The following is a 23,322-nucleotide window of genomic DNA, read 5'->3' on the forward strand; positions in this document are numbered from 1 at the left end:
TCTTTAGCATCTGCTTCCAGCCTTACAATGGATCCTGTGCTCTGTGTTTGCCAGCATCAGCCCCAGAGGAGTCTGGCACTGGTTACTTTCCAGCATCAAGGAGTGCACATACAGTCACACACGTGTGCATGTATGTAGAGGCAGGACATCCATGAAGTAAACACAGACATGGACAGACACACATAGCCTGCTGTAGTCCTTAAAAGCTTCCCATATACAGTATTAGAATAAGCAGACAGATTGCAGATGAACATTCCCTCCAAACCAGATTCCCCTCTGGCCCTACTGTACTTCAGACACTTGAAAACCCCAACTCAGCATCATGAATGATAAGGGAATGGAAGAAATCCCATAAATATATCCTCTTTAGAAGTCAAGTTGTAAGGTATCTGTGACCTTTCTAAATGAAAGCTGGAGAGAGGGTTTTCACAAGGCCCTTTCTAACCCAAAACATTTCATGATTCTAAGGAGAGATGCAAGTACCCTCCCCGTGTTTTGCCTTACTGAGCCTGTGCCAGGCCTGGGCCTGGGCTGTACACAGCCTCGACCCAGGGCTCAGCTGTTGGCAGGGCTATTTGCTTGTGCCACGCATCCAAGTGTTTTGCAGAGCTGTCACATAACAGCAGCTCAGCTTGTCAGCTCCAGCGCCTGTGAATTCTTGTGGCAAGTGTAGATAAGCAGTTAAAACGCTGTTCTATTTCAGAAGCTGTTTTTTACGACGGCAGCCGTCTGTCTGCCGGGGCACCTCTCCTCTCCGCAGTGACTCTGGGGGGTGGAGGTGTATCCCAGAACCCTTCTGACCGCCCTTTCTCCAAAGGTGGAGACAAGCCCCAGGGAAGGGGGACACGACGTGGCTGGGATAAGGGGGTCACAACTCCGGGGTGCTCCCACGGTTGCCGGACAGCTGAAGGGGCTCATTGTGCCCGGGAGCGGGAGGCGGGCGGTCCTGCCCCTCCAGCCGACCAGGGATGGGGCGGGCCGGGGCGGTGCTGCCCCCCGTCAGGGCAGGGGCCGGGGTAGGGAGCGGGGCGGCGACGAAGCCAGAGGCAGCTCTCTCTCCTGCGACAGCCATGGCAGAGGGCTCCGAGAAGGTGCCCATCGCCCGAGCGGGGCCCGACGATGTGGAGCACTGCCTGCCCCCCGTGAGTGCTGCCGAGCGGCACCGGGCGGGACGGGATGGGACAGAATTACGGTGGAATGGGGCTCAGAACGGGTCAGATCGGGACAAAACGGGTCGGGTCGGTTCTGGACCGAACAGTCCGGGAAGGGAAGGAATGAGTCGGGTGGGGTCGAAATGGGACGGGGCGGAACAGATCAAAAAAGGATCAGGACCACAAAGACGGTTATCGGATCGGATCATGATCGGCCGGTTCCTGCCAGGTTGGGCACGGGTCGGGACGGGATGCCGCGGTTCGCACAGCCGGGCTGGGCCGGGCAGGGTAGGCATGGGACCCAACTAGGGGTCCTTGGGAGGAGTGGTCACTGCCGGGATGGATCCCTGCCTTGCCTCGCACCCAGCCCCGCGTTCTCTGCAGATGTACACGGCGGCGGCGCCCGGTGCAGGGCGGCTGCTGAAGGCGGGGGCGGCGGTGCTGATCGCAGGAGCCCTTCTGCTGCTGGCCGGGGCCATCGGCGCCTTCTACTTCTGGAAAGCCACCGAGCGGCAGGTGAGCCCAGCTGGGAACCTCATCGAGACGGGGTGGGGTTCTGAGGTGATTGCATGTGAGGAGGGGGCACAGGCTGGTAACTCTGCTGGCGAGGTCGACAAAGAGTCTTCAAGCAGATCGGTTTGGATTGGTTTTTGTTTTGGTGGTTTCTTGTTTGGTTGCGGGGGATTGTTTGGTTTTGGGGTGTGTGTTTGTGCTTTATAAGATGTAAAAAACAAAACAAAAGGAAAACAAGATCCCAACGCTGAAAGCGGCCACGTAAAGCCAAACCCCTAATCATTATCTTTACTGACTGGATGGAGCCTGCTGGAAGCACAGTCATTAAAGAACGTGAAACACACCATTGAGAGCACAGACTCCACATTGATTTCTGCTCGCAAATCCCCAGCAAACTTAAACCCCCAACAAGTCTCCAGGGATTCACATCCTGGGCAAACTCCAACTTCCAGGACAAAACAAGCATTGAAACATGTAAATCCCTTCTTCACATCATCTGCATTCTCGTTCCAGATTCTACCTGGACCCTCAAATATGTAATGCTATATTTAAGGCATGAACAGGCACCATTGTTTCTCTCTGGTGGTGTGTATGACATGTATGGTGTGTACACACGGGCATTTATGGTTAGCAGCTGTGGAACAACTTCTGAAGCCACGATGAGTTTTCTTATTTACATTTTCTAGGGGGCATGAAAAACCCTACAGGCAAAGAACAAAACTGAGAAGCCACTGATCAGTTTAAGGAGCACATTTTGGAGCAGGAGGACATGTTTATATAGTATATTAACTTTCTGTTTACATGAGATTCTGGTTTAAAAAAAATTAAAAGGCCAACGTTTGAAACATGGCAGTGCATGTAACTCACCCCAGAAGTGCAATTAGTACCTTCAAATTTACTTTGGAGGAGGTTTTGTACTGCCTCTAGCCATGCGCCAGCCCCCGTCAAGGAGAGCCTTGTGTGAATCCCAGCAGCCAGAGCAGAGGCTCCCTGGTGAGGTACACCTGTGCACAGAGGACTAATTCAGATAATCAGAAAGCACAAGGTTTTTACACTAAAAGGACAGGACATGTTGTGACTTCCAGCGTGCGCTGTAAGAGCCATCTGCTTCTCCAGCCTTCTCAAAAGGGAGAGGGCCCCAGTGGGTAGGTGGAGGAGTAGCAGGGTACGGCACATGCAGCTCTGACTGGGTCAGTGCATTTGCAGAGTGCTGGACAAAGTCCCCTTTGTTTGATTCCCCCCTGTCATCGAAGTTCTGGTTTGGAAAACACGTCACAGTTGTCACTGAGCTTCCACACTGATCTGTTAAGTAAAGACACCGGGAAAGCTGAAGAGTTATTATGTGTTCCAAGCTGTCATCAAACTGAGAAAGCCACAAAGTGACTTGCAGATGTTTAGGGAGCAACTGTAAAAGCTGTATGTAGGATCATTCATTACAAAACAAACACCCCACAAACACCCCACAAAACCCCAAAACCAAGCCAAAACAAAAATAAAACACAAGAAGACAATTTAAAAACTATTCTTTTTTTAAGGCTTTAAATCCTCTCATAACTGATAGGGGTAGCAATGTCTCAGCTCTAGCTCAGGCAGGCAAAATCATAGGCACATAGGCATTAGTCTGTTTTATGGACCATGGTCAATAGCAGTCTGTAGTGGTTTGAGCCTTAACTGGGAGTTAAGAGCTCAGATGGGGGGCAAGGCTGAGAATCTCTCCCCTGCTCCCCCCTTCTCCCTCCCAACAGAGAAGAAAAAGAAGGGAAAGGGAAGGAGCAAATCCACCAAGCAATAATTTGGAGTCAGCCTGGAAGCAGACAGGTAAAGAGTTTTCTTTAAAAAATATATATACATAAACAATATATGTATGTAATCTATATTATTATATATTATATATATTTTATATATATATATAGTTTATATATATAACACTAACAGGTAAGGTTCACAAGGGCAAGGAACAAGGATGGATGGGAGGGGGAGCCGATGTTGGTCAGTTAGAGGGTAGAAGGGCTCTGCAGAGGGACCTCAACTGACTGGACAGATGGGCAGAGTCCAACAGGATGGCATTCAACAAGTCCAAGTGCCGGGTGCTGCACATTGGCCACAACAACCCCATGCAGAGCTACAGGCTGGGGTCAGAGTGGCTGGAGAGCTGCCAAACAGAGAGGGACCTGGGGGTACTGATTGACACCTGCCTAAACATGAGCCAGCAGTGTGCCCAGGTGGCCAAGAAGGCCAATGGCATCCTGGCCTGCATTAGGAATAGTGTGGCCAGCAGGAACAGGGAGGTCATTGTGCCCCTGGACTCTGCATTGGTTAGGCTGCACCTTGAGTCCTGTGTCCAGTTCTGGGCCCCTCAGTTTAAGAAGGACATTGAGACACTTGAACGTGTCCAGAGAAGGGTAACGAGGCTGGGGAGAGGCCTTGAGCACAGGCCCTATGAGGAGAGGCTGAGGGAGCTGGGATTGTTTAGCCTGGAGAAGAGGAGGCTCAGGGGTGACCTCAATCCCCTCTACAACTACCTGAAAGGTGGTTGTGGCCAGGAAGGGGTTGGTCTCTTCTCTCAGGCAACCAGCACCAGAACAAGGGGACACAGTCTCAAGCTGTGCCAGGGGAGGTTTAGACTCGAGGTGAGGAGAAAGTTCTTCACTGAGAGAGTCGTTCGCCATTGGAATGTGCTGCCCAGGGAGGTGGTGGAGTCACCATCCCTGGAGGTGTTCAAGATGAGATTGGACGTGGCACTTGGTGCCATGGTCTAGTCATGAGGTCTGTGGAGACAGGTTGGACTCCATGATCCTCGAGGTCCCTTCCAACCTTGGTGATACTGTGATACTGGGAAAGCAAAAACAAAAACCAAGAATACAAAACCAGTCTCTCTGAAGAGGCACAGAGGCAGCAGGGAGAAGGATCAGGCCTGACCATGGCAGAAGAGCAGGAAAGCAGCTGCAGGAGCTCTAGTCCAGGAGAGGCAGGAGCCAAAAAGCAGAGCTAATGACTCCAATGCCCTCCCTTTTATACCTTAGCTGGGCAGGGAAGGGGGAGTGGAACAGACTCAGTTTCCCAGGGGGAAAACGCCCTGCAGGGAGGGCAAAGCACTCGCAAGCACTTCACCCTGTGTCAGGATGGGCATTAACCCACCACATAGTCCTAAACAGCAGAGAATGTGGGACTGGATCTGTATATCTGAGGGACCATACCTGAGGGACCATACCTGTGTATCTGAGGGACCATACCTGAGGGACCATACCTGAGGGACCATATCTGTGTATCTGAGGGACCATACCTGAGGGACCATATCTGTGTATCTGAGGGACTATACCTGAGGGACCATACCTGTGTATCTGAGGGACCATACCTGAGGGACCATACCTGAGGGACCATATCTGTGTATCTGAGGGACCATACCTGAGGGACCATACCTGAGGGACCATATCTGTGTATCTGAGGGACCATACCTGAGGGACCATATCTGTGTATCTGAGGGACTATACCTGAGGGACCATACCTGTGTATCTGAGGGACTATACCTGAGGGACCATATCTGTGTATCTGAGGGACCATACCTGAGGGACCATACCTGAGGGACCATACCTGTGTATCTGAGGGACTATACCTGAGGGACCATACCTGTGTATCTGAGGGACCATACCTGAGGGACCATACCTGTGTATCTGAGGGACCATACCTGAGGGACCATACCTGTGTATCTGAGGGACTATATCTGAGGGACCATACCTGTGTATCTGAGGGACCATATCTGAGGGACCATACCTGTGTATCTGAGGGACTATATCTGAGGGACCATACCTGTGTATCTGAGGGACTATACCTGAGGGACCATACCTGTGTATCTGAGGGACCATACCTGAGGGACCATACCTGTGTATCTGAGGGACTATACCTGAGGGACCATACCTGTGTATCTGAGGGACTATACCTGAGGGACCATACCTGTGTATCTGAGGGACTATATCTGAGGGACCATACCTGTGTATCTGAGGGACCATACCTGAGGGACCATGCCTGTGTATCTGAGGGACCATACCTGTGTATCTGAGGGACTATATCTGAGGGACCATACCTGTGTATCTGAGGGACTATATCTGAGGGACCATACCTGTGTATCTGAGGGACTATACTTGAGGGACCATACCTGTGTATCTGAGGGACTATATCTGAGGGACCATACCTGTGTATCTGAGGGACCATACCTGTGTATCTGAGGGACTATACCTGAGGGACCATACCTGTGTATCTGAGGGACTATACCTGTGTATCTGAGGGACTATATCTGAGGGACCATACCTGTGTATCTGAGGGACCATACTTGTGTATCTGAGGGACTATATCTGAGGGACCATACCTGTGTATCTGAGGGACCATACCTGAGGGACCATACCTGTGTATCTGAGGGACCATACCTGTGTATCTGAGGGACTATACCTGAGGGACCATACCTGTGTATCTGAGGGACTATATCTGAGGGACCATACCTGTGTATCTGAGGGACTATATCTGAGGGACCATACCTGTGTATCTGAGGGACCATACCTGTGTATCTGAGGGACTATACCTGAGGGACCATACCTGTGTATCTGAGGGACTATATCTGAGGGACCATACCTGTGTATCTGAGGGACTATATCTGAGGGACCATACCTGTGTATCTGAGGGACCATACCTGAGGGACCATACCTGTGTATCTGAGGGACTATATCTGAGGGACCATACCTGAGGGACCATACCTGTGTATCTGAGGGACCATACCTGAGGGACCATATCTGTGTATCTGAGGGACTATACCTGAGGGACCATATCTGTGTATCTGAGGGACTATATCTGAGGGACCATACCTGTGTATCTGAGGGACTATATCTGAGGGACCATACCTGTGTATCTGAGGGACCATACCTGAGGGACCATACCTGTGTATCTGAGGGACCATACCTGTGTATCTGAGGGACCATACCTGAGGGACCATACCTGTGTATCTGAGGGACTATACCTGAGGGACCATACCTGTGTATCTGAGGGACCATACCTGAGGGACCATATCTGTGTATCTGAGGGACTATACCTGAGGGACCATACCTGTGTATCTGAGGGACCATACCTGTGTATCTGAGGGACTATACCTGAGGGACCATACCTGTGTATCTGAGGGACCATACCTGAGGGACCATACCTGTGTATCTGAGGGACTATATCTGAGGGACCATACCTGTGTGTCTGAGGGACTATATCTGAGGGACCATACCTGTGTATCTGAGGGACCATACCTGTGTGTCTGAGGGACTATACCTGAGTGACCATACCTGTGTATCTGAGGGACTATACCTGAGGGACCATACCTGTGTATCTGAGGGACTATACCTGAGGGACCATACCTGTGTATCTGAGGGACCATACCTGTGTGTCTGAGGGACTATATCTGAGGGACCATACCTGTGTATCTGAGGGACCATGCCTGTATATCTGTGGGACTATATCTGAGGGACCACGACTCTCTAGCACCTTAGGCTTTCCTGAGCGAAGGTGAGAGCAGAAGAAATTTGTCTCCAGCTGTCAGTGGAAATTTCTCAGCAAACTGCTGCAAGGCTTTTTTTGTTGAGAGGAAAAGTAAACTGCTGACGCAGCACTTTCAGCAGCGCTGCGTAAGAGAATCGCAAAAATCCCTCCACAGATTGTGGTCCTCCAGCAAATACAAACCAGGCTGCAGCTTTCCTCATTGAAAATAGGATAAGAGCAAATACGCTGACAAGGAAAATACAGCTCTATACAACTTCACATCCAATTTAAACAAAGTTCACATCCATTACAAGCCAGGAAGCGTGCTCATATTCACGAGGAACCTGTTTTCCTGTGCCTCAGCAGAACATCTTGAGAGATAAATAGGGGTTGGTCTTCTTCAGAGTAGGATGTTCACTTCTGCCCTCCTTTGGGAACCATGCCAACACAAGAAGCGACTCCTAAATGGAACCTAGAAGGCAGCTTTTAAGTTGGAGTGAGCCTGGGTGTGGGCTCACCCCACACTGTTTCTGAAGGGAGGTTGTAGCCAGGTGGGGGTTGGTCTCTTCTCCCAGGCAACCAGCACCAGAACAAGAGGACACAGTCTCAAGCTGTGCCAGGGGAGGTTTAGGCTGGATGTTAGGAAGCAGTTCTTCCCAGAAAGAGTGATTGGCCATTGGAATGTGCTGTCCATGGAGGTGGTGGAGTCACCATCATTGGAGGTGTTTAGGGAGAGACTTGATGGGATGCTTGGTGCCATGGCTTAGTTGATTAGATGGTGTTGGGTGATAGGTTGGACTCAATGATCTCAAAGGTCTCTTCCAACCTGGTCTATTCTATTCTATTCTATTCTATTCTATTCTATTCTATTCTATTCTATCCTATCCTATCCTATCCCATTCCATTCCATTCCATTCCATTCCATTCCATTCCATTCTATTCCATTCCATTCCATTCCATTCCATTCCATTCCATTCCATTCCATTCTATCCTATCCTATCCTATCCTATTCTATTCTATTCTATTCTATTCTATTCTATTCTATTCTATTCTATTCTATTCTATTCTATTCTATTCTATTCTATTCCATTCCATTCCATTCCATTCCATTCCATTCCATTCCATTCCATTCCATTCCGTTCCATTCCACTGTTCAGAGCAGGGACATCTGTGGCATCAGAGCTGGTTGCTCAGGGCTTCACCCAGTTGGACCCTCTGTACTAACCCCCTGGGCAACCTGCTGCACTGCCAGCCTCTCCTGGAAGTGAAGCGTTGCAGCAGTGTGGTGTTGGCTGTTGCTGGGTTATCAAATGCCTACAGAAATCAAAGTTAGGCACCCAGCAAGGATATGACAGTCAGACTGACCCATTGCCTGGTGCAGAGGGAAGGCCTTAAGCAATTACTGATGTGATCCTGCTCTACCATTGATTCCAGGTGTATAATGTTCACTATACTATGAGCATTAATGGAAAAGTGCAAGATGGATCAATGGAAATAGATGCTGGAAACAACTTGGAGACATTCAAAACAGGCAGTGGGAGTGAAGAGGCTGTTGAAGTTCATGATTTTCAGATTGTAAGTATCCACCCTTGTCCTTCATGTAGCATGCTCCAGTGCTGGACTCTAAGGACATCCCACCCTGCCCCAACTTCTCTGTCCCCATCTGTTTCAGCATGAGTTAGGCTGCATCAGGTTTAGCTTTTTATAACACTTGACATTTCAAGAGAGCTACAGTACTCATTCAGAGCTAGAAAAATATTCTGCCAGGCTGTGGCACAGCCGTTGTAAGAGTTCCTTTGGTTTGAACAGGAAAAAGCACCTCCCCCTCCCCAGAACACCACCATTTTAGGAGCACGTGATCCACGTAGTAAACCAAGTAGAGACCAAGAAAGGACCATCATACAAAGCTGGACCCAAGCAGGTTGCTCTGCCCTGAGCTCAAGGATGGGAGCTGCTCTCCTTGGCTTATTCTGGGTCCATCCTCAAAGGAGAGGATGGAAGCATTTAGCACAGCTTATGCATCCATGCACCAAATGCAGTGCTGGGCCACATGGGCTGACAGCAAACACATTTGGGTGCCCAAGCAACTTGGCTGTGGCTGTTCAGCATAGAGCCTGGACTAACAGATGCCAAATTTTGGCAGAGCTGAGCGACTCAGCCTGGTTCACTTTGAGTTGCTAAAGGCACATCCATGTGCTGTTGCAGAAACCCACTTGCAGGGCCCAGATCCTGCAATTAATGTCCTCAGGTGTTCAGTCCTCTGTAAGGCAAAGCAGCACCTAAAACAAAGAAACTGCTGCTGGAAAGACTTACCCAGGGATTCTGGAGCAGCAACCTTCCCCTTTGCTGACTCTAGAAAGGTGAGGAAAGTCATCTCCTTGGTATCTCAGCAAGTACAAACAAATCCATGCCAGGAAACCTAGTACCCCAACTTTCCCTACTGCTGTAGTTCAGCCTTTTATGAAACTCTCATTAATATCACCATAGCAACATTATTAGCAACTGAATAGGAGCACCCACAACACACTCTTCTCATTTGCCTTCTCCATTCCACATCTGCACAAAAGCACCAGCCCACTGGAGAGATGCTGAACTCATATTGCCTCCATGCACGCTGCTGGTAAGCCTCTACTTGTCACAAGCAGGTCAGAAATCAGCTTCCAGCATCAATCAGCTACCAGGAGGTCTCAGGGACGGTGCCTGCTTGTAGCTACAGTGGGCCAGGGAGAAGCTGAGTGAGAGCAAAGGGATGCTGCCAGTTGGGTTTTGAGCCAAGAATGCACATAAGAAATTGAAGGGATGTGCTTCCAGCGGCCAAGTATTTGCATTAGCAGCTTTGGACTGACTGGCACCGCTTGAATGATTACACGGTCAGTGAAAGCTTGGATTTGGTAACATTAGGATATCCCCAGCACACTCAACAAAGCCTTATGCACCAGTCTCTTCACAAGCCCTCCCTTCTCTCACTGCTTTAGAACCAGTCATTTTGGTTTGATGGGTGTCTGTCCAGCTGTACATTACTTGTAGGCACACAGGACAAGACTCAGGTGCCTCAGCACAATCTATCTCAAGCTGCACTAGATGTCCAAGGCATCCTTGATGCTCATATCATAGAATCATAGAATCATAGAGTCATAGAATCATAGGGTCATAGAATCATAGAATCATAGTCATAGAATCATAGAATCATAGAGTCATAGAATCATAGGGTCATAGAATCATAGAATCATAGGGTCATAGAATCATAGAATCATAGGGTCATAGAATCATAGAGTCATAGAATGATGGAGTCATAGAATCATAGAATCATAGAGTCATAGAATCATAGAGTCATAGAGTCATAGGGTCATAGAATCAATAAGGTTGGAAAAGACCTCAAAGATCATCAAGTCCAACCTGTCACCCAGCACCTCATGACTACTAAAATGAGGTAGGTGAGGTGGGTCATGATGACAACCATGTCTGCCCTGTTCTGAAAGCTAGAGTATAGGCAAAAAACACCCAGCACACCTCAAGTGGCACTAGGCAATGATATTCAGGTGGCTGAGTGGAGCTTGCACAACCCTATGAAAAACATGCAGCTTTTGCCATCTACAACGAGGTATCTAATTCATAACATAAAGGAGCCCTAAAAACACACAGCAGAAACACAGCAACTGCAGACAAGGTTTCCACACCAAAATGCTGATGCCCAAGGTGCTGGCACTGGGCTGGCAGATACGATCCTGGGGCCCTGCAGCCCTCTGGAGCTGCTGGAATGCCCTTCTCCTGCTTAAAACTAGACATCCACCGCTTAGGAAACTACATTTCACTCTCACAGGCCAGATGAAGGAAGTCCCACACACTTCTGCACCAAATTCCCTGTCATGAGCTTCCCCTTGCTGTCACAGCCATTTATGTGTATAAATTGGACTAAGCTTCCCCCCCTATTTTTGTACCTCTGTGTCATAAGGGTGCTGCACCACCAGCTAGCACAGTTTCGAGGCTGCCTACGTTAGGTGCCAAGTTGCAGTTCAAATTGTGTCAACTAATTCCTCAACAGAGCTGCTCCAAGTAGCCTGCAGTGGGCACAGAAGCACTTACATAAAACACCCCCAATCTTTCAGAAGCTCTCTGGAAACTTTTAGACCCATTTGACCGAAACTGTAGAAGAAAAGTGATGAGGGAAGAGCATCTTATTGCACTTGGTTTTAAATAAGAGTCAACCTTTCAACTAGAAATTCAGTTGCAATTTTAGCAGGGCTCAAGCACTTTCCTGGTGGTGGTGGGGAGCTCTGGGGGGGGGGGGTGCTGCACACAACCTTCTGCTTTTGCAGGGCATCACTGGGATTCGTTTTGCTGAGGGAGAAAAGTGTTACATCAAAGCTCAGCCAAAAGCTCACGTCCCCGAAGTTGATGCGATGACTAAAGCGAGCCTCTCATCTGAGCTGGTAAGGGGTTATTTATTTACTCACTTATTTTAAAACATATCTTTGTGGAGAGAGAGTGTCTCAAAGCAGTATTTAAATACAAACAGAAGCACAGAAGCACACAGTAACAGTCAGGTTGGAAAAGACCCTCAGGCTCACCGAGCCCAATGGATATTGCTACTCTGAAAGGTTCACCCCTAAACCATATCCCCAAGCACCACATCCAAGTGAGCTTTAAACACATCCAGGGTGGGTGACTCAGCCACCTCCCTGGGCAGCACATTCCAGTGCCTGACCACTCTCTCTGTGAAATTTTTTTTCTTAAAGTCCAGTCTAAGCCTACCCAGTTGCAGCTTGAGGCCATTCCCTCTTGTTCTATCACTAATTACCTGTGAGAAGAGACCAGCACCAACCTCTCTCCAATGCCCTTTCAGGTAGTTGTGGAGAGCAATGAGGTCTCTCCTCAGCCTCCTCTTTTCCAAACTAAACAGCCCCAGCTCCCTCAGTCTCTCCTCATAAGATTTATTCTCCAGGCCCTTCCCCAGCTTCATTGCCCTCCTCTGCACTGGCTCCAGCACCTCCACATCGCTCTTGTATTGAGGTGCCCAAAACTGGACACAATACTCGAGGTCTGGCCTCCCCAGAGCTGAGTACATAACAAGTTTTGATGACTCTTATGGAAGTCATTGAAAATTCTAACTTTGAAACCATACTGGTTCTCATGACTCAAAAGCTGGTTTTCTTTTAACATTTCACTGTTGCTATGACATACTTACATACTCAACATCTTTCCTAAACTGAGGGGCCCTGAACTGGACACAGGACTCAAGAGGTGGCCTAACCAGTGCTGAGTGCAGGGGCACAATGACCTCCTTGCTCCTGCTGGCCACACTATTCCTGATGCAGGCCAGGATACCATTGGCCTTCTTGGTTACCTGGGCACACTGCTGGCTCATGTTCAGCCTCCTATCAACCAGTATCCCCAGGTCCCTTTCTGCCTGGCCACTCTCCAGCCACTCTGACCCCAGCCTGTAGCACTGCAGGAAGTCATGGACCAATTCCTATCAGCTCCACAGGAGACCTCAGGGACAAGAGCATCTGCCTGTGATCAGGCACTCCACAAGGCTGGAAGGGAGAGCATGGCAGAGGTGTTTGCTTTAGTCAATGCAAAGAAGGATCATAACAGATGCCAGCAGATTTCTATCAACACTCTTGAGCAGAAGCAGGGGCTCCATCACTCAGGTCCTCTGAAACAGTCAATAAAGAGGAAGTGTGGAAAACCTTATTGCAAGAATTCAGCTAAAACTCAGAAGAAGTAACAGCACAAAAATGAATGAATTTGCCTCCTTAGCAAACTGCATTTTAGCTCATTGTGTTAATTACATTTTGTGGAATCCACAGTTCCCATCCAGATACCACCAAAAGCTCTCTTTACCTCACACTCACTTAAAAAAAAATCTATCCTTTTAGGTGCACAAAGGCAGAGTTTCCTAGAGCTCAAAGCTCCAAACCCCATCAGTCATACAGGAATGGCTCCAGTGATTTGACTACAGCTGAGCCTGGATGCTGGCAGGGGCTAAGCAACTGGCAAGGGAGCACAGGAGAGCCACAATCACTTTCCCTGGGTTTGCTCCACTCCTGAGAAAATAAAAGCAGATGCAATTAGCTGGGAGAGAGGCACTGTTAAGGCTGCTCCCACCTGCAGAAGTGCTGCATTTACTGAACACCTACTTTAAAATAACAGGGAAAAGGGTCACTCTGAGTCACATCAGCACTAGGCACCAGCAAAGGCACAAGACCCTCTGAAGCTTCCCCACATTGGGGAAAGGATCTTGCCCAAATTCCAGTAAGAGACCTATATCTTTACCATCTCACCTTATTTAAGAGGCAGGCTGGGTTTCTTGACTTCATTATCATGACTGCCTGAAGTCAAGGTTTCAACTTTTCATCTTTTTGTAAGGATGAAGTCACAGTCCTGAAGGCATTATCCTAGAACAGTGAGAGAGTCATTTGTAATCTTCTGCCTGGCTGCAGTAAACCTATTTCTTTGTCCTGTTTTTTCTGTGAACCTACACAACATGCAGTGCTACAGGCTGGGGTCAGAGTGGCTGGAGAGTGGCCAGGCAGAAAGGGGCCTGGGGGTACTGGTTGATAGTAGGCTGAGCATGAGCCTGCAGTGGCCAAGAAGGCTAATGGCATCCTGGCCTGCATCAGGAAGTGTGGCCAGCAGGAGCAGGGAGGTCATTCTGCCCCTGTACACTGCACTGCTTAGGCCACCCCCTGAGTCCTGTGTCCAGTTCTGGTGCCCCTCAGTTTAGGAAAGATGTTGACCTGCTGGAACGTGTCCAGAGAAGGGCAACAAAGCTGGGGAGGGGTTTGGAACACAAGCCCTATGAGGAGAGGCTGAGGGAGCTGGGGTTGCTTAGCATGGAGGAGAGGAAGCTCAGAGGAGACCTTTTTGCTCTCTACAACTACCTGAAGGGAGGTTGTAGCCAGGTGGAGGTTGGTCTCTTCTCCTAGGCAACCAGCGCCAGAACAAGAGGACACAGTCTCAAGCTGCACCAGGGGAGGTTTAGACTGGATGTTAGGGAGAAGTTCTTCACAGAATGAGTGATTGGCCATTGGAATGTGCTGCCCAGGAAGGTGGTGGAGTCCTCATCACTGGAGGTGTTTAGGAAGAGACTGGATGGGGTGCTTGGTGCCATGGTTTAGTTGATTAGATGGTATTGGATGATAGGTTGGATTCAATTATCTCAAAGGCCTTTTCCAACCTGGTCTATTCTATTCTATTCTATTCTATTCTATTCTATTCTATTCTATTCTATTCTATTCTATTCTATTCTATTCTATGCATTTCTATTCTATGCATTTCTATTCTATTCTATTCTATTCATTTCTATTCATTTCTATTCATTTCTATTCTATGCATTTCTATTCTATGCATTTCTATTCTATTCTATTCTATTCTATTCATTTCTATTCTATGCATTTCTATTCTATGCATTTCTATTCTATTCATTTCTATTCTATGCATTTCTATTCTATTCTATTCTATTCTATTCATTTCTATTCTATTCTATTCATTTCTATTCTATTCTATTCTATTCTATTCTATTCTATTCTATTCTATTCTATTCTATTCTATTCTATTCTATTCTATTCTATTCTATTCTATTCTATTCTATTCTAACTGCTCCAGAAAATCACATGCACAGAGGCCAAAACAAGCATCCAACTTGGTGCTACCTTTGGGCCATTAACTTTTCCCTGGTGCTCAGCACCCAGGTCTGCTGTATGCTGGGAACAGCAGAGCAGTATTTCTCCTTCTGGGACAAGTCCTCTCTCTTGACGTTACGATTCTGATACACACATACTTAGGAGAAATGATGCACACGCTGTTTCCTTACTCACGCATACCCTACCCAACGCTGCCTATGAAAGTGGTTGATTAAAATAAGCTTTTGGAGACACCCAAACTCTGCCTGCTCTCCAGGCAGGATCACCTCAAACAGAAGCGGTGGATGTAGTAGTTTCACTTATGAAAACCAGACTCGGAGCTTTCTGAGGCTGCTAACAGCTGAAGTGGGAGAATATAAATAAGGAGCACTTCTCACTAGACAGATTGGAGAGCAAACCGAAATGACTTGAGACCTACAAAAGCAATCAATGAAACACACTAAAGGAACAACAGCGCCGGGGTAAATTGATCTAGTCAGTTACATAACGAGTGCTGATGACTTTTTATGGGAGCAATTGAAAATGTTAACTCTGAAATCACACTGGCTCTGATGATTCAGAAGCGGGCTTTCTTTTCACATTTCACTGCTGCCACCGAAGTGCTTGCACATTTTATGTAAAATCATACTTTGAACTAACAACTTTAAAGAATCAATCACCGGCATTTTCCCACGTTCCTTTGAAGATAGGAGCCCACAAAAGCTGCAGGGCACACTTCAAAAAGGCAGGCTCCTTTAACTTGCACTCCGAGCTTTTGGTCAATTGAATTGCTTTTACCAAATGAGACCTTTAATCAGACTGATCACGTTGACTTGCAACTGGAAGCTGGAGCAGTTTGCAAGCTATAACCCTCTCTAAAACTTCTGAACAAGACTTCCCCCCCGCCCCCCAGCCCCTCACTGTAAACACAAGTGGAATCTTGAGAAAAGATCAGATGAGAACAGGTCATGATAAAAGATCAGGGCCTTGTGTTAAGCTGCAGTTATTTCATTGCTGCTTTTCTGAAGGTGGCAAATCTTCATGGTTTCAAACACCTGAAAATCAGGTGCTCTGGGCTGAAAGAATAGAATAGAATAGAATAGAATAGAATAGAATAGCGAGTAGAACATAATAGAATATAACAGAATAGAATAGAATAGAATAGAGAGTAGAATGGAATAGAATAGAATGGAATGGAATGGAATGGAATGGAATAGAATAGACTAGAATAGAATAGACTAGACTAGACTAGACTAGACTAGAATAGAATAGAATAGAAATGAATAGAATAGACCAGGTTGGAAAAGACCTTCGAGATCATCAAGTCCAAACTATCATCCAACACCATCTAATCAACTGAACCATGGCACCAAGCACCCCATCCAGTCTCTTCCTAAACACCTCCAGTGATGAGGACTCCACCACCTCCCTGGGCAGCACATTCCAATGGGCAATCACTCTTTCTGGGAAGAACTTCTTCCTAACATCCAGCCTAAACCTCCCCTGGCACAGCTTGAGACTGTGTCCTCTTGTTCTGGTGCTGGTTGCCTAGGAGAACAGACCAACCCCCACCTGGCTACAACCTCCCTTCAGTTAGTTGTAGACAGCAAGAAGGTCTCCCCTGAACCTCCTCTTCTCCAGGCTAAGCAACCCCAGCTCCCTCAGCCTCTCCTCACAGGGCTGTGCTCCAAACCCCTCCCCAGCTTTGTTGCCCTTCTCTGGACACCTTCCAGCAAGTCAGTATCTTTCCTAAACTGAGGGGTCCAGAACTGGACACAGGACTCAAGGTGTGGCCTAACCAGTGCAGTGTACAGGGGCAGAATGACCTCCCTGCTCCTGCTGGCCACACTGTTCCTGATGAAGGCCAGGATGCGATTGCCCTCTTGGCTGCCTGGGCACACTGCAGGCTCATGTTCAGCCTACTATCCACCAGTATCACCATGTCCCTCTCTGCCTGGCCAGTCTCCAGCCACTCTGACCCCAGCTTGTAGCTCTGCATGGGGTTGCTGTGGCCAATGTGCAGAACCCGGCACTTGGATGTGTTCAATCTCATGCCATTGGACTCTGCCCATCTGCCCAGCTTGTCAAGGTCACTCTGGAGAGCCCTTCTATCCTCTAACAGATCAACTCCTGCCCCCAGCTTGGTGTCATCTGCAAATTTACTGATGATGAACTCAACACCCTCATCCAGATCATCAACAAAGATATTGAACAGGATGTGTTCCAGCCCTGATTCCTGGGGCACACCACTGGTGACTGGCTGCCAGCTGGATGTGGCACCATTCACCACACTCTCTGGGCTCAGCCCTCCAGTCAGTTCCTAACGCAGCGCAGAGTGCACCTGTCCAAGATCTCTGACACCTCATCTTGTACATGAGGCAAAAGCCTTCCAAGAGAGAGAGATGGGTGAAACCTTAGCCTCAGCAAAGCTGACAGTTCAGTGGTGGCAACCTTTACTCGAGCTCTGGCTCGGTACAATGAGCTCACATGCACGTTACAGAAGGGTGCTCGGTATCGGCTGCAGCAGGGGATCATGCAGCTTGATGCTCACGAATTAAGAGCGAGCAGGCACATGTCTGTTCACTGAGTAGCAAAGGATTTATGCTCTTCTATTTGCAGGAAGATGAAATCATGCCTGTAAGATTTGATGAAAACTCCCTTATCTGGGTGGCTGCAGATGAGCCTATCAAGCACAACAACTTCCTAAGCCCCAAAATTTTAGAGCTTTGTGGGGATCTTCCCATTTTCTGGCTGCGACCAACATATCCCAAAGGTAAAGCTTCTTTTATTTGGAAACTCTGCTGCCCCTCCCTTCACAGAATCACAGAATCAAAAAGGTTGGAAAAGACCTTTGAGATCACAGAATCACCGAATCACCAAGGTTGGAAGAGACCTCAAAGATCATTGAGTCCAACCCATCACCACAGACCTCATGACTAAATCATGTGCCACGTCCAATCCCCTCTTGAACACCTCCAGGGAGGGTGAGTCCACCACCTCCCTGGGCAACACATTCCAAAGGCTAACAACTCTCTCAGTGCAGAGCTTTCTCCTCACCTCCAGCCTAAACTTCCCCTGGCGCAGCTTGAGACTGTGTCCTCTTGTTCTGGGGCTGGTTGCCTGGGAGAAGAGACCAACCTCTGCCTGTCTACAACCACTCTTCAGGGAGCTGTAGAGAGCAAGAAGGTCTCCCCTGACTCTCCTCTTCTCCCAGCTCCCTCAGCCTCTCCTCACAGGGCTGTGCTCAAGGCCTCTCCCCAGCCTCATTGCCCTTCTCTGGACATGTTCAAGTGTCTCAATGTCCTTCTTAAACTGAGGGGCCCAGAACTGGACACAGGACTCAAGGGGTGGCCTAACCAGTGCTGAGGACGGGGGAGGAATGACTTCCCTGCTCCTGCTGGCCACACTATTCCTGATGCAGGCCAGGATGCCATTGGCCTTCTTGGCCACCTGGGCACACTGCTGGCTCTTGTTCAGCCTCCTATCACCCAGCACCCCCAGGTCCCTCCCTGTTTGGCAGCTCTCCAGCCACTCTGACCCCAGCCTGTAGCACTGCATGGGGTTGCTGTGGCCAATGTGTAGAACCTGGCACTAGGATGTATATCTTGCATACCCCACTGGGCAACAAAAGAACAGTATCAAAGCTGTCCAGCAGCTGCTTCCAGCAGTTCCACCAGCTGCCCTTGGGTGCAAGGGCACCAGTCTGTCATGAAAGCACTTCTAAAAACTGTGGTGTGTATGACTAACCTTGCTAGTGCTGGCAACTCCTGCTGAGTTAGCATCAGTGACCACAAGGCTGGTCAAAAACCAACAAACAAATGTCCTCACATCAGCTTTGCCTTAAGGGGAGGAAAAGGGGTGGGAGGGGAAAAAAACCGAAAGGCAATCTCACACCCCTTTGGCCTGACACTGGCTGCAGATACAATGTGGGAAGGCAAGTAGCTCCCATGGGGATGCTCATTAATTTTGCCTCCATACAGTTTTGCCCTTTCCTCTGCCCCTACCTTCCCTGGTTCTTTAATGTTTGCAGGAATCACAAAAACCTTAGAGAATATGAGTCCAACAGGATGGCATTCAACAAGTCCAAGTGCCAGGTGCTGCACTTTGGCCACAACAACCCCATGCAGTGCTACAGGCTGGGGTCAGAGTGGCTGGAGAGTGGCCAGGCAGAAAGGGACCTGGGGATACTGGTTGATAGGAGGCTGAAAATGAGCCAGCAGTGTGTCCAGGTAGCCAAGAAGGCCAATGGCATCCTGGCCTGCATCAGGAATAGTGTGGCCAGCAGGAGCAAGGAGGTCATTGTGCCCCTGGATTCAGCACTGGTTAGGCCACCCCTTGAGTCCTGTGTCCAGTTCTGGGCTCCTCAACTTATGGAGGACACTGAGACACTTGAACATGTCCAGAGAAGGGCAACGAGGCTGGGGATGGGTTTGGAGCACAAGCCCTATGAGGAGAGGCTGAGGGAACTGGGGTTGCTTAGCCTGGAGAAGAGGAGGCTCAGGGGAGACCTTCTTGCTCTCTACAACTACCTGAAGGGAGGTTGTAGCCCAGGCAACCAGCACCAGAACAAGAGGACACAGTCCCAAACTGTACCAGGGCAAGTTTAGGCTTGAGGTGAGGAGAAAGTTCTTCACAGAAAGAGAGATTGGCCATTGGAATGAGCTGCCCAGGGAGGTGGTGGAGTCACCATCCCTGGAGGTGTTCAAGAGGGGATTGGACGTGGCACTTGGTGCCGTGGTTTAGTAGTCATGAGGTCTTGGATGATAGGTTAGACTTGATGATCTTTGAGGTCTTTGCCAACCTTACTGATGCTATGATTCTATGAATATGTGGATAAACCCAGGGTCATGCAGAATAATAGATTCCCTTGTGATTACTTCTTCAGCTAACCCCAGGAGAGAAATGAAGAGAAACAAACGCCAATCGGAGTCAAATTTTGATATGGAAGACACGGAAGCTGCTAGGGAAGAAGTAAACTCCAGGTCAGCCACCATGCAGCTGACTGATCATCTGTCTAATGAAACTAGGCCCATGGGACAAGAAACTGATCAATCAAATAATCCAGACAACCCATATAATGTAAGTATTTGCACTGTAACCTTACAGAGCCTGAGACAGTTGTAGATGAGCAATAGAGGTGCTTTGGAGTGTTTTGTTTGTTGGGGTTTGTGGGGTTTTCTTAGGGATAAAAGACAATCTGTGCAGTCTTTATACCCATTCAGCTTATCACTGCTACTGCATACTTTCCTCAGTCCTTTTCTCCTTGCTTCATCCCAGTTTTCATTAAGACTTCAGCCTGAAACAAGCACAAGTGCTTGAGGTGGCAAGATTAAGGCAAGCTGATGCCAAGCTGCTTTTCAGGCTTTCCATATGGATGTATGGAAGCAGCACTGGAGGTAGCTGACAAGGATAGCACCTTCTGAGAACAAGCCAAAGCTAGTCTAGAACAGACAGCTCAACCCCATCATTTCCATTGGAATGGGCTGCCCAGGGAGGTGGTTGAGTCACTGTCTCTGGAGGTGTTCAAGAGGGGATTGGATGTGGCATTTGGTGCCGTGGTTTAGTAGTCATGAATGTCTTGGGTGACAGGTTGGACTTGATGATCCTTGAGGTCTTTTCCAACCTTATTGATTCTGATTCTGTGATTTACTGACAATGTGAAGAGGGAGTCCAGTAGCTAGAAACATGCTTTGCTCTCTAATAGAAACTAGTATTAGAAGTAATTACTACAGAGGAGAGCAGTAGTAGTGTCTGGCTGCAAAGAGGTTAGAGTAAGGCCAAATGAATCTGTTTCCTCAGCCTCCTCTTTACCAGGGTAAATGCCCCCAATCTAGCACACAATTGACAAGAGAACTTGTTTAGAAACAGCAACAGTGGGTGGAGGAAGCCTACTGCAGAACTTGTTCTCACTCCTCAAGATGAAGCAGCCCATAGAAAGAGCACAAGAGCCACCCCACTGTGTCCCAACACCTCTGCTGCGCCGCAGGAAAACTGACTGTACAGCAGGCACCTTACAGTCTGCTGCACCAGCGCCAGACAATTTACACCCACCATTTGGTGCAGCAGGAGTAAGTCATTTTAATACAACACTGTCACAAGATAAATGCCTCCTGCTTTGGAAATAAGTCCCAGCTCTGACTTGACATTTATGCAGCAGCAGGAGATCATTATACTGTGACAGCATTCTGCCGAGCTGACATCCCTTAATTAAACTTAAATTAATCACTCCGAATAAAACGAATCTCAACCGGCTCTCTCATGAGGTCAGTAAGACAGCAGCAGTACTGGAATGTAACTTCTCACAGCTACCAACATCACCACATCCATGGAGTCTGAGCTGCCCTGCCTCTGGAGAGCAGGGGCATTCTGCCAGCCATTGGGCCCCTGGGCCAAATGGAAAAGATCCACTTAGATATGGTCACCAGATTCCCCTTAGCCTACGGGGCAGGATTCACCTTCACTAACAGTGATGCTGTAGGTGCCTAGATCCCAAGCTTTCTTCAGAGACTGATTCATTTAATTCATAAAAGACCACTCATTATATGCTGCAGGTCTTTCCTGCAGCTGTTTTGATTCCTCTAATATGGGTGGATTCTGGACAATGAGCTGAGCAGCAGAAGTTCACACTGCAGGTATCTGACTTCAAGGATAATGAATCCTGCCCAGGGAAACATTACCCCCCCTGTGACTGGGGATAGAATAGAATAGAATAGAATAGAATAGAATAGAATAGAATAGAATTTTATTGAAATTAATTAACCAGGTTGGAAAAGACCTTTGAGATCATCCAGTCCAACCTATCATCCAATACCATCTGATCAGCTAAACCATGGCACCAAGCACCCCATCCAGTCTCTTCCTAAACACCTCCAGTGATGGTGACTCCACCACCTCCCTGGGCAGCACATTCCAATGGCCAATCACTCTTTCTATGAAGAACTGCTTCCTAACATCCAGCCTAAACCTCCCCTGGTGCACCTTGAGATTGCGTCCTCTTGCTCTATCACAGCTTGCCTGTGAGAAGAGACCAACCCCCACCCGGCTACAACCTCCCTTCAGGCAGTTGTAGACAGCAAGAAGGTCTCCCCTGAGCCTCCTCTTCTCCAGGCTAAGCAACCCCAACTCTCTCAGCCTCTCCTCATAGGTAGGGCTTGTGCTCCAAACCCCTCCCCAGCTTTGTTGCCCTTGTCTGGACAGCAGCTCTGTTGACTTCAACAGATCCAAGAGCTCAGCTTTTATGCCCTTTGTAGGGTTAAGAAGATCACCTGCAGATCCTGCATCTTCTGAGCCTGAGAGCATTGGGATGACATTTCATGTTTTGCATTTCAGCAACTGGAAGGTGAAGGGATGGCTTTTGACCCCATGCTGGATCACCTAGGCGTGTGCTGCATTGAATGCAGACGAAGTTACACGCAGTGCCAGAGAATCTGTGAGCCTCTCTTGGGCTACTACCCCTGGCCTTACAACTACCAAGGCTGTCGTACCGCCTGCCGAATCATCATGCCCTGCAGCTGGTGGGTGGCTCGTATCATGGGTGTTGTGTGAGAAGAGCCAGTCACAGCCTTGACAAAACAAAAAGGGATGCAATGACAACAAGCTGGTAAGAGCCTACAACCAAAGCAGCGGTACCAATCCTGGCTTTGAAAACCAATCTGTGTATTCCTGCCCCAAAAGCAAGGTCAGATATTCTACCTGTACATAAAAAGCTGAAGTTAACCTCCTATTAGCTTTACAAAAGACAAGGGCATACTAGCACTTACTGAATTCAAAAACTAAGATATTCCCCTCCCCACCCCCCCAAAAAAAAAGGCAGTATTAAACTTTGCTCACAAGCTGGTTTAGCAGTCCAGAAGCTTGCTCATCAATCCAAATGCAGCCTTTCACAACAAAACCCTTTCTTTCCAAGCTGCATGTGAAAATTTACATCCAATTAGGCAACTAGCTCAACTGGTACACTCGGGGAGTACCTTTCATCCATGTGGCTTGCTTAAATAAATCACAAGTTAAGTTGCTCCCCGTTGCTATTCAGACTGAGCTGCCAGGTCATTATGAATGGTTACAAAGCAATTACAGCATACCTTTCCCACAAAGCTGCTCCAGGGGACACGGGAAAGCACACATTGTGCCACATCGGAAACAAGCGGCGGGACAAGGGAGCGCAGAAGGGAATGTGTGCGGCTGCAGAATCAAAACCCTTCGCACATCCCAGCATCAAAGAAGCCCCAGCATCAAGAATCCTGTATCCACGGTACCACTCTAGTGTCCAGCAAGTATCTGCTATCCCAGCTACTATGGCAGAAGTATTTACATGCAGTTGGAGACCAGAGTCTCGAGAGCCTTCAGGATCTGTAACAGCCACTGTATTTATAAATCCTTGAACTAGACACTTTTGACACAAGATTACAACCCCTCTTTATTCCACATGGTTAGCAGCCATTCATGCTAGCTCCTTCAGCTCTGCTGAAGCTAACCTCCATTTCCTGAAAGAGAAACCTATGCACCAGTAAGGAGAAAACAAAAAACAG

General features: G+C 48.3%; 1 protein-coding gene across 1 annotated transcript; it reads left to right on the forward strand.

Moving 5' to 3' along the window:
• Positions 1-1,033: 1,033 nt before the first annotated feature.
• CNMD (chondromodulin) lies at positions 1,034-22,575 on the forward strand. The gene is made up of 7 exons (XM_009910712.2): positions 1,034-1,142; positions 1,536-1,667; positions 8,607-8,747; positions 11,489-11,602; positions 17,417-17,570; positions 19,659-19,876; positions 22,127-22,575. Exons 1-7 carry the CDS (start codon positions 1,071-1,073, stop codon positions 22,340-22,342), a joined length of 1,047 nt encoding a protein of 348 aa, XP_009909014.2. The 5' UTR covers positions 1,034-1,070; the 3' UTR covers positions 22,343-22,575.
• The last annotated feature ends 747 nt before the right edge of the window (positions 22,576-23,322 follow it).

The sequence above is a fragment of the Dryobates pubescens genome, chromosome 7 (genome assembly GCF_014839835.1).
Source record: "Dryobates pubescens isolate bDryPub1 chromosome 7, bDryPub1.pri, whole genome shotgun sequence".
NCBI lineage: Eukaryota > Metazoa > Chordata > Aves > Piciformes > Picidae > Dryobates > Dryobates pubescens.

Excerpts from the sequence above, each read along its gene's own strand:
- CNMD (XM_009910712.2), top strand. The coding sequence starts at position 1,071 with ATGGCAGAGGGCTCCGAGAAGGTGCCCATCGCCCGAGCGGGGCCCGAC. Across the intron at positions 1,668-8,606 it reads GGAAAGCCACCGAGCGGCAG|GTGTATAATGTTCACTATAC; the intron begins GTGAGCCCAGCT and ends CATTGATTCCAG. Across the intron at positions 17,571-19,658 it reads GCGACCAACATATCCCAAAG|ATTCCCTTGTGATTACTTCT; the intron begins GTAAAGCTTCTT and ends GCAGAATAATAG.